This window comes from Octopus bimaculoides, chromosome 1 (genome assembly GCF_001194135.2).
Source record: "Octopus bimaculoides isolate UCB-OBI-ISO-001 chromosome 1, ASM119413v2, whole genome shotgun sequence".
NCBI classification, from domain to species: Eukaryota; Metazoa; Mollusca; class Cephalopoda; order Octopoda; family Octopodidae; genus Octopus; species Octopus bimaculoides.
This window is the reverse complement of record NC_068981.1, coordinates 33621888-33633629: the sequence shown is the minus strand read 5'-3', so window position 1 is coordinate 33633629 and position 11742 is coordinate 33621888. Positions and strand designations below refer to the sequence as shown.

Sequence of the window (11742 nt, the reverse complement as noted above, 5' to 3'; positions counted from 1 at the left end):
AAAAAAAAAAAAAAAAAAATGCAAGAATTAAAATGATGAAATCCAAAGAGAAATTTGTTTTTGTTATCATTTGGTTATATTTTTATTTTATTCTAAATAGTTCCCCCTTTTTATTTATTTTTTTATTTTTTAATGATTGAGCTGAGTGGGGAACAGAATGTCAAATAACAGACCCAACATTTCTTCTGCATATCATAAAAGGTGACTAAAAGAGGTTGAGGTAGGATTTGTATTCCAATCTTGTAAAAACCCTCACCAGCAATGGCTACTCAAACAGACCCATGGGTTGGAGGGTTGTCTCCTGAGTGGTGCGAAGGTGTCGTCCACAAAGAGTAGGGAATCACCAACAAATGGTGGAAGTAGCAGTGCACAGTTACAGCACATTTCCTCCATACTACTACTATTAAGCAGTTGTTTCTACAAAGGAGTAGCTACTTTAAAACCTGCTCAAATTATTTCATCAACTTTCTGTCTTAAAGTATTATTAAATACTTCTTATCATCATAATCAAAAAAAAAGTTTTACTTTTATATCAACATTGTGCTGGTACAATGTAAAAAGCACTCAGTCCACTTTATGGGGTGGTTGATGTTAGGAAGGGCATCCAGCTGTAAAAACCATGCCAAAACAGACACAGTAGCTTGATGTAGTCTTCTACCTGACCAGATTCTGTCAAACCGTCCAACCCATGCCAGTATGGAAGGAAGACGTATGATAATGATGATGATGATGATGATGGCGGTGGTGGTGGTAGTGATGATGATGATGATGATGATGATGATGATGAAGAAGATGATGATGACAACGACAATGATGATGATGATTTTCAAGCTTTTATGAAGAAACTCAACAGGGTGCATAGCTTGGAGACCAGGAAATCTCTCCAATTTCAGCAGCTATTTCTCCACATTGAAAAGTCACAAATTAGAATATCTCAGGAAAGAATCACAAGACACATTCTTCAAGCCAACTTGGCAGGAGGCCTAAGAGTAGACTAAGAGCAAGATGGTTGGATAAAATCCATAATCTCAATTGGTCATGCTTGGGAGCCCAGCCAGAAAGTGTAATGACAGTAGCTTCTGATAGATAGCTAAGGACTGTACCCCAAAGACCCTCCAAGGAATAGTGGGTAGAGAAGATCAATGGATGAAGTAATCTAAAACAACCAATTATAGCTAGGAACAGCTGAAATGTTTTCTTTCTAATGATCCCTGCTAATTTCAACAATTTTGTGAAACAAATGGCCAAATTAGACACCTTGAAAATCATTGAGACAAAATTGTGTTTTGAAGTTTAAATATAAGTGAATCCATCAAAATCTTGTATCAGTTTTAATAGCATGCTGGAACTCTCAGATTGAAGTGACTGGGCTAAAAAATTAGCTGAGATGTTACATATATATGTAAATATATATATGTAAGTAACAGTGTATACTTGTATATACTTGTATGGATGTTTGAGCCTTATCAAAATTATGACGTGGAAAGTAGCATCGTACATAAAGTAACCATGTTATTTTGATACTTACTCATCTAACATGATCTTGTAATCCAGAATTCCAGATATGATTTTTGCAGCAAACCTAATAGAGAGAGAATAAAGATTGAGAGCTCAGATTTTTGTTGGAGAGATGTAATTTTGTGCAGCACTTACCTTTTTGAATAACATTTACACAGAAAAATTGAAATGGTTTCAATAGAGAATCAAAAATGTATCAGACATAGTTTGTCAAAACCTTACCACTGAGATACAGGCAAGGCCAGCACTAGGAAGTGCACAGCCCAAATAGAGAATTGTCAATGGGGCCCTCTACTCTACAAAAGTTGAAGATTGATCTTTTATGCTTCAAGTAGTACACCAGTCCCAGCCAAAAAGAGTTGAGGGCTTGCGGCTCCGCCATTAGCTATAATGATGTACTAAAAATTCATCAGAGTATCCTCCATTCACGCATGTGTGCAGGGTCCTCCCTTGGTATGGGGCCCAATTTGAACAAATCTGTCTAATTGTGGTAAAACTAGCTCTGGGAACAGGTAACCCCAACTTTATCGTTTCAACAGTGAAGTACAAAGTACATTTTATAAGAACTAGGAGTTATATTAGACTGAAGTAGTTACAATATATTTATCAATTCAGGGTAATTTAAAATTTGAAAGAATTTGGGCACAAAAATGTGAGGTGTAGAACTAGATACAAAAAAGTTTATAATCCTATACGTCTTCATCTGTGTACAATCCTTGCCTATAACGAAAGAGAAGATAATGGCTTCCCCTTAGTATTTTTTCTCTTTAATACTCTTTCAATGCCACAGATTTGTAGACAAAGAGTTTGGTCAATTGAATCAACATGAGTTCATGACTGGGACTTATTTTATTAATTCAAGCAGTTTGGATCACAGGCTCAACCCCAATGAGATTTGAACTCAGAAAGTGTGCACAGATAGAGGTATTTATAGATAAACACAAACTGAAAGAGAAGCTAGAGAAGAGGAAGAGAGAGGAGCAGTAGAGAGTGTAGGAAATAAAGAGGGAGAGGAAGATTTGAGAGAGGAGGTGAGGGGAAGTAGTAGTTTACACTAGCATTTTATTTTATATTTTAGTCAGGAGGGAAAGGAAAACAGCACCCATAACCCTTTACAGGGCTTTCAAGACTGGTGGGAAGAAGGGAGGAAGGTTATCTTCAAACTGGAAACCTGACCCAACAGAATGAAGCCAAACCACGGATTAGGTCTACCGTCTATGTAGGTCACAGAAGGATTTGAACTCAGAACACAAAAACCATAAACAAATACCACAAAACATTGATTCTGATGTTCTTATAGGTCTACCAATTCGCCACACAATATTGGTATTATTTTATTGATCTTGAAAGTTGAAGGTAAAATTTGACCTCAGGAAATAAAAACAAAGTTACGAAGTCTTTTTCTGAACTATTTCCTCAACCTGGATAAAAAGCACCCACTACACACTTGGAGCAGTTGGCGTTTGGAAGGGCATCCAGCTGTAGAAACACTGCCAAATCAAATTGGAGCCTGGTACAGCCTCCTAGCTTCCCAGACCCCAGTCGAACTGTCCAATCCATGCCAGTATGGAAAACAGACGTTAAGGGATGATGATGACATCCATTCATTAGTATAATGAATTGAGCTTGATACTCGAACCATTGGCTTGCTGTCTTGAAAGACAACAATCTTGGCATATGAGGTACTTGAGCATTTTGCTTCCATATTTATTGATTACTAGGTTTGTAATGTTTATTGATATACTAGGTTTGTAATATGTGTGTATACCAGTGTCACCCGACTGGCAACTGGCTCCCCGTGTTGGTGGCACATAAAAAATACCATCCAAACATGACCGATGCCAATCCCCATTGACTGGCTCCTGCACTGGTGACACATAAAAACTACCATCAATTTTTTAGATTTCAAGTTATAGAGGTTTAAAGTCTGATAATTTTCACCCAATCAAGGAAACAGGATTTGGAAGCTGTCATTTTGTGCATGACAGCACATCTTGTCAGCCGTAAACAAAGTAAATAAATTGGGCGAGGTATTAAAATTAATTTTTTTTTTTCTAAACCATAATCTCTGATGTCGAAAACATATGAATCTGAAAAATTTTTTAAAAAAATTACTGGTTCAAAAGTTATAGGGGAGAGGGCTGAATTCCGAAGAAGTACCAGAAATTCAATTCAAGTTTATAATGAGGTATCATATGATGAAACAAAAACTAATATTTCATGTGAAGATCTTTGAAAGAAAGAAAAGAAAACAGTACTTACTTCAATTGTTCCTTTTCTCCTTCAAATTTCTGTAATGGCAAAAGCATCCCTGGACTGGAATTGACAACCACTGGGGACCTAACACTTAAGTAGCCGTAATGTAACCACCACTGTGAAAGCTGCAAGAAGAAATAAATTCCTTAGCAAAGACATTGTTTCTCAGACATAAGACATACTAACAGAAGGATTTGAAGCTATTTTAACTTTTCCAGTGTTCTATGCTATAATGAGTCTTATGGTACAGACCTATTTGAAATAACCTGTAATATACTTTCCATATTTAAATTAAAATCTTAAATGAAACTTCATTATTTTATGATTAAAAGTATAATATGGTAAATGAGTCATCAGAGTTTTAGGTAAGAATTATTTCTAAGTTGTGTTCCAAACATCATATTAATAATATATTAATTAAAATCACGAAACCAATGAGGGTGCTTCTACGTAGACATTTAAACTGCTGAAAATTGCAGTTAAATTTCCTCAAACCACAATTTATAGATTAAAAAAAAAACATAGGATGATCCAACCTAGAATGTCTTTGATCAAAGGTCTTTCCAATCAATGCCAACCTAAAGCTAAATGAAAACAATTTTAGCTACAACACTCTTGTGTTTATATAATAATGTAATACAGCTACAAGTTAGGAATTTAGCTTCTCACAGTTTACTTTTTACCCTGTAGCACTGACAGATCTAAAACAATGTTATTAAAAAAATTATTTTCAAAATCAATTTTTAAAATTCCTACTCTCCTGACTGTTACATTAGATATATTGTAGTGTTTGACAAGTGAAATCAAAAGAACTAGAGGATAATGCTATGTAAATAACCAAGTGTCTCTTGGATTTAGAATAGAGGTACATTGAGTTCCTGTGTGTCATAAGAAGTGTGCTTAATGATTGATTTATACAAATTCATTTCACTAGAAAAATATTCAAATTTTAGATAAAAGAATGCAGGGACAATTCTATTTTCTAGGTATGGCAGCATGGTCAAGAAATTTGCTTCCCATCTACTGTATGGCATCTTGGGCAAATGTCTTCTTGTAAGCAGATTTAGGAGATGGGAACTGAAGAAAGCCCATCGTGTGTATGTAGGTGCTTGTGTGTAATTACACACACACACACACAGGTGCAGGCATGACTATGAGGTTAAGAAGCTTACTTCACAACTATGATGTTTCAGGTTCAGTCCCATTGCATGGCACCTTGGGCAAGTATCTTCTACTATATTCCTGGATCAACCAAAGCTTTGTGAGTGAATTTCGTTGATGGAAACTGAAAGAAGCTCATCATATAGGGAGGGGAGGGCATGTGTGTGTGCACACATGTCTTGACATCCCATGGTGGTTGTAAATGAATATCACCATCAGACAAGTGATGCTGTTTGTTTCCAGTGAAATATATGTCCAGTTATAGAGAAATATTATCTTGGTTGGAAACATGTGAGGTCTGGCAATAGGAAGAGTGTCTAGCCATAGAAAGTGTGCCTCAACAAATTTCATCTGATCCATGCAAGCATGTAAAAAAATGGAGATTAAACCAATGATGATGATAAGAAAGAGGTGCATGTGTGAGCATGTATATGTGTGAACATACGTGTGTGAGTGTTTGCGACTTCTTCCCTTGATATCATACAATAGTTTTTAATGAATGTTACCATCATATAAGTGGTGTTCCCATCTTCTATAAAAACAATATTATTGGCCTGGAAACAAGAGAGGGTTGGTGACAGGAAGCTGTATACAGCCCTAGAAAAATCTGCCTCAATGAATGGAGTAGACATTAAACCAATGACAATTCCAGCAATGTTTAACCCTTTTGAAACACATTGTGTTTTGGTATGTGTAGCCCCCCGCCCAAAAAAAAACCCCATCTTTTTTTTCTTTTGCGATACATCTACTGAAAGACGATCTCTGATTAGCTATTACACTTCAAAACCAACCATTCACAACATTTGTTCCATTGGGCTGATGGATCGGCCTCAAAGTCCCTTCAGTTTGTATCACTTGGGCTGAACAATCAGCCTGGGTGTCCTAAGTGGGTTAAATAATTGTTCCACTTAAGTAGCTGAGTAAATGGGAGCATATGATGGGGGATTCCAAAACTTCATTGGACAACCAAATGAGTATTTTTATTGTATCTTGTACATTAATAAAACATTATCATTTTCTACTGTCTTTCTGAAGTATGCTGCTGTATATGCAAGAAGGTGGTCGAACAAAATAACTGAGGATGAAGGTTGTGTATTGGAAGCAGTAGATACATGTACTAATGATTATCACTGTTACTTTTAGTGCTGTTTGCTGTTTATCTTCTCAGAACTGTTACCATGTCAACTGCACAATTGCTGTGTACCAAATACATTGTAACTCGTATGAAGATTTTTCTATGATGAAACATTTCTTCAAACTTATAGAATTTGACCCTATGCAATCGTTTTTCTTAAAGGCATCTTACCCAATTTTCAGTTGATTTTGCTCTTTCTATCAATAGTTCTTGAAGTTTAGGTCCGATACCTTTTTTAAACTCTTCTATAACCTGTAAAAAAAAAAACACAGAAGGACCAAGAATGTAGAATGCTTTAAAAACATAAATCATAAAATGACACCTATAGACATCATACATTTAAAAAAAAAACAAAAAAACTTTAAGCTGAAACTATTTAATTATCAGGGCAACATTGAAGATTATAAACAACTGATATTGATAGCAGAGAGATATGTGATTATTAAAACATTTACAAAATATACAAAAAAGAAAACTGAAAGAAAGTTTCAAATTACCTTGTGTGTGTGTTGAAGTTCTTCTTCCCCAAGAAGGGGTTGAATTGACTGTTCATATTTATGGAGAGTCTGTTCCAAAGGTGGAATTGGAAGGGACGGCAGAGACTCTTGAACAGTAAACTCCTTCACAGAAGACAGTGACCGAACCCCAGGAGAAGAACGGATCATTTTCGGATGCACCACCCTCCTCAAAAATATTACCTGCAAATAACAAAAACACAAAAGTCTTACAGTAATGATATGGTGCAACTAGATATGCAAGTCAGTTAGATTTCTTAACAAAGAGTTATAATAGCCACAGAGCATCCTACAAGGTTCAGTAGACACAATAAAGAGATGCAAAATCAGCCTTCAGATGCTAATATTATTAAAATTAACATAAAGAAGAATGCAGTGTCATAGACTTATGTTCATATCTGTATGTGCGTGTGTGTGTCTATAAATAGACATACAAACATATATGCATGCATATATACATACATAGTGATTTCAAATTTTAGCACAAGGTCAGTAATTTCAGGGAGAGAAGTAAGTTGATTACATCAACCCCCAGCACTCAACTGGTACTTATTTTCTTGACCCCCAAAAGAAATGACAGGCAAAGTTGATCTCAGTGGAATTTGAACTCAATGTAAACACAAACGAAATGATGCTAAGCAATTTGCCCAACATGCTAATGATTCTGCCAGTTTGCCATCTCATACATACATCAAGTCCAGTTAAACATTCCACTCTCATATCTCTCACTCTGTTGAGTTAACTGGTCCATTCTAATGGTATCTGAATCTTACGAAGGAGAAAGGAAGCCATGCAAGTTCTTTCTATGAGAGGCTCCAGAGATTCTATTTGCTTATAAGGAGCAAATGATAAACAAACACAATGAATTGATAGCAAATTGCAAGCATAAACTAAAATTAACATTCTGGAATTTTCTGAGGATAAATTATCATCATCGTCATCATCATTCAACATCCATTTTCCATGCTGTCATGTGTTAGATAGTGTGACCAGAGCTGCTAAGCTAGAGAACTGGACCAGGCTCCAGTCATCTGTTTTGGTTTGGTTCCTATGGCTGGATGCCCTTCCTGATGCCAACCACTTTGCAGAGGGTACTGGGTGCTTTCTACCAGCATGGATGCCTTTTATGTTTCACTGGTACAGGTGCCTTTTATGTGTCACTAGCACTGGCTGTGACCACAATTTCACTTAGTTATGTTTTCTTGAGCACAGCAAATCACCAGAAGTCTCAGTCACTTGTCATTTTGTTGTTGTTGTTGGCACTCCGTCGCTTACGACATCGAGGGTTCCAGTCAATCCGATCAACGGAACAGCCTGCTCGTGAAATTAACGTGCAAGTGGCTCAGCACTCCACAAACATGTGTACCCTTAACGTAGTTCTCGGGGATATTCAGCGTGACACAGTGTGACAAGGCTGACCCTTTGAAATACAGGAACAACAGAAACAGGAAGAGTGAGTGAGAGAAAGTTGTGGTGGAAGAGTACAGCAGGGTTTGCCACCATCCGCTGCCAGAGCCTCGTGGAGCTTTAGGTGTTTTCGCTCAATAAACACTCACAACGCCCAGTCTGGGAATTGAAACCGCGATCCTATGACCGCGAGTCCGCTGCCCTAACCACTGGGCCATTGCGCTTCCACATTACACTTGTCATTACCTCCGTGAGATTCAACAATTGAAGATTATATTACACCACCTTGTCCTACGTTTTCCTGGGTCTACCACTTCCATACTTATTTACACAGCTGCCCTCATCCATACACATCATATGACCTTAGATAGACACATCCCGCTCTATTCCCACTATCTCCTTCTAATACTCTCCCCTATTTCTTTCACTCTTCTTTACTTGATGACTATCTTTGGTTCTGATTCTATTTAACCTACTATTAATTAATTAAAAGTAATGTAAAATACATTACAGAGAATATATTATAAACAGTTAAAAATTATTTATGAATATATCAATGGCCAAACATGTTACCATAAAATACATAGAAGAAGAATGTTTATAATTATGAACAAGTCACAATTATAATAAAGAGAGTTTCAAAACCCTTACATGTTTAGAAATAGCAGTCAAAACTGCTATAAAGCCATTTAAATCATTCATATTATTTCTCTTCATGATAAAAGCTATCTGTGGGTGACATGACAAATAGAATCCACAACTTAAAAGTAACTGGTTAATTCCCTATTGCAATTTCAACATTAGGGACCTATTTGTCTCGTCAGGGGAATATTCCTGTAGATAGAAATTAAAACAGGACCTTACTTTGGGGCTAACATGTATCCCAACCGGCAAGAGAAATATGTCAATCTCCACACATTTCAAGTTATGAATTCAAATGCCATGTACAACATTTATGAGAGAAGACCGGTAAATTCAAGCCACCACAAAATCACCAGATATGGGTTGGGCAAGTTTAAATAATTAAACATTCTATTGAACCTATATTATTTATGCTTTGCTTATCATTACCATTATCATCATCGAAAACACCAAGCTCACAGAAACATTCTCATTGGGCAAAATGCTTGGCAGCATTTCTTCTGGCTCTTAACATTCTAAGTTCAAATTCTGCCATGGTCTCCTTTGCTTTTCATCCTTTTAGGGTCAATAAAAGGAAGTACCAGTCAAATATTGGGGTCTATGTAATAAACTTAACTTCTTCCACTAAAACTGCTGGCCTTGTACCAATAGTAGAAAGAATTATTATTATTATTATTATTATTATTATTATTATTATTATTATTAAGGCGGCAGGCTGGCAGAATCGTTAGCACACTGTGCGAAATACTTAGCGGTATTTCGTCTGTCTTTATGCTCTGAGTTTAAATTCCACCGAGGCTGACTTTGCCTTTCATTCTTTCTGGGTCAATAAATTAAGTACCAGTTGCATACTAGGGTTGATCTAACCAACTGGCCCCCTCCCCAAAAACTTCAGGCCTTGTGCCTAGAGTAGAAAAGATTATTATTATTATTATTATTGTTCAGTAGTTTTATTTTTATAACGTGCTTTCACTTCACTACCGAGTGCAGCTCTGTGCGCCTTGGGTATGTGCTGTGGTTTGCTGTGGTGCTCTTATGTTTACTGTATTGAAAGTGTTTTGCGTAGAATGTGTGCAGTACCCAGTAGTGCAATTTTCTGTATGTTATATATATTTGTAAGTCCTGGTGTTTTTGTTATGTATTTGTCTGAATATTTTTTTATTATACTATGATAGGAATTGTTTCTGTTTTTAGATTCCACATTCGAGTTATCTCTATTTCCAGGTCTTTGTATTTTGAAAGTTTTTCCATTTCTTTTAGAGAAACGTTGTCATCTGCTGGTATTGATACATCAATTAGAAAGCATTTTTAAAATTTTTATTATTATTATTATTATTATTATCATTATTATTATTAATGCAGCAAAGTTGGCTGAATCATGGGCATACAAAACAAAATGCTTAGCAGCATTTCGTCCATCTTTACATTCTGAGTTTAAATTCCACCAAGGTCGACTTTGCCTTTCATCCTTTTCGGGTTAATAAATTAAGTACCAGTGAAATACTAGGGTTGATGTAATCAATTAGTCCCCTCCCCAAAAATGTCAGGCCTTGTGTCTTTAGTAGAATTATTATTATTATTATTATTATTATTACATTGTTAGTATTTCTATTAAGTTCACCAATCACTTCACAGACACCCATAGGGACTTAAATTGGACAGTTACCCACTGAAACCATTTGCACATCAGTACAGTGTCCCTAATTTTATATTATAATTTATTAAGTTATATAATTTATTAAGTTATAATAATATATTGATTTTAAATTCTGGCATAAGGCCAGCAGTTTTGGGGGAGAGGCTAAGTTGATTACATCAACCACAATGTTCAACTGGTACTTATTTTATTGACCCAGAAAGGATGAAAAACAAAGCCAAATTTGAAGGGGAATTTGAACTCAGAACATGAAGACAGACGAAATGCCGTTAAGCATTTTACTCAGCATACTAAACAATTCCGCCAGACTACCTACTTAATGTATTATATTATATTACATACTATTATACCCTAATTACCTGCCACTGTCTGGTTCATAGCTCCAAATCTTATTTCACATATTTATTCACTTACCTCAAAATTCCACCTTAACCCATTTACTCTGTTATTACACTTTATTTATTGATTATTTTATTTTATTTTATTTCATTTAAACCCATCCTTGTTATATTTTTCCTGATCGATAATCTGTTTTGCTTTATCAGTTCACATATCTTGTCACTTAACTCATGTTCCCCTATAAACATATAAACACATATGCCGTTTATGGACATGGGGAGAGTGGGATATATCTACTGATGTAAATGCGTGTGAGCCTTATTTCTCTGCCTTTATGGCAGCAAGTCATTGGAACTACACTCATAGTTAAACACATTCTAAATGACATGGCCTGCACTATTTAACCTTTTACCATTTCCTATTCTGGTTCTAACATTATTATGACTATTGATTTTTATATCTAGCACAACATTCTCTCTTTTCTTTTCTATTTTTCCTTTTATTCTTCCTTTTTCCATTTGGTCTCCCCTACCCTAAACCAAATCTTTTATCGCTCTCTGGTTTGTTTTGATTTTCTCTTCTCTCCTTCCTCTTCTTCTTCCATTCTTTTTTTCTTCTGCATCTGCTTTTTCTTCTTACTCAGTTTTTTTGCCGTTCAGATTTATTGTCAATTTTAATTATGCATTTATTTATCTATTTACTTATTTATGATTTTCTGCCCTCTTTTTCCTCTTATTGGTCTTTGCTTTTTCTCTTTCCCTAACATACTTAACTTCTCACTTCCTATCTCCTCCTTCCCATCTCTGACTTCACTTCTTCCTGTATTTACTTTTCCTCTTCCCCTCTGCTAAAAGGTGAGTCCGTTAGAGGCTAGCTTAACAACTGCTATGTATAGGGAAAACTTGTGTTTACCATAAATGTTTGACTGAAGAAGATAATATTATATAAGAATTATCTTAGATAACTATTGGAAACACACATATTAAATGCATTTAAAATATCTAAATATCAACACTTGATTTTGTCTTTATAATGGTATCTACACATGCACATGTACATATGTGTGTGTATATATGTGTGTGTATGCATGTGTATGGATGTGTGTGCATATA

At 35.6% G+C, this 11742-nt stretch overlaps 1 protein-coding gene across 1 annotated transcript in view; it reads right to left on the bottom strand.

Moving 5' to 3' along the window:
- Positions 1-11742, bottom strand: part of LOC106879638 (carnitine O-acetyltransferase) — a 38377-nt gene that overhangs the window by 19139 nt on the left and 7496 nt on the right. Inside the window, exons 3-6 of the mRNA XM_052967149.1 lie at positions 6568-6768; positions 6242-6322; positions 3781-3899; positions 1528-1582 (exon numbers count right to left, since the gene is read on the bottom strand). Of these exons, the coding sequence (XP_052823109.1) occupies positions 1528-1582; positions 3781-3899; positions 6242-6322; positions 6568-6768 (456 nt within the window). The remainder of the gene's footprint in view (positions 1-1527; positions 1583-3780; positions 3900-6241; positions 6323-6567; positions 6769-11742) is intronic.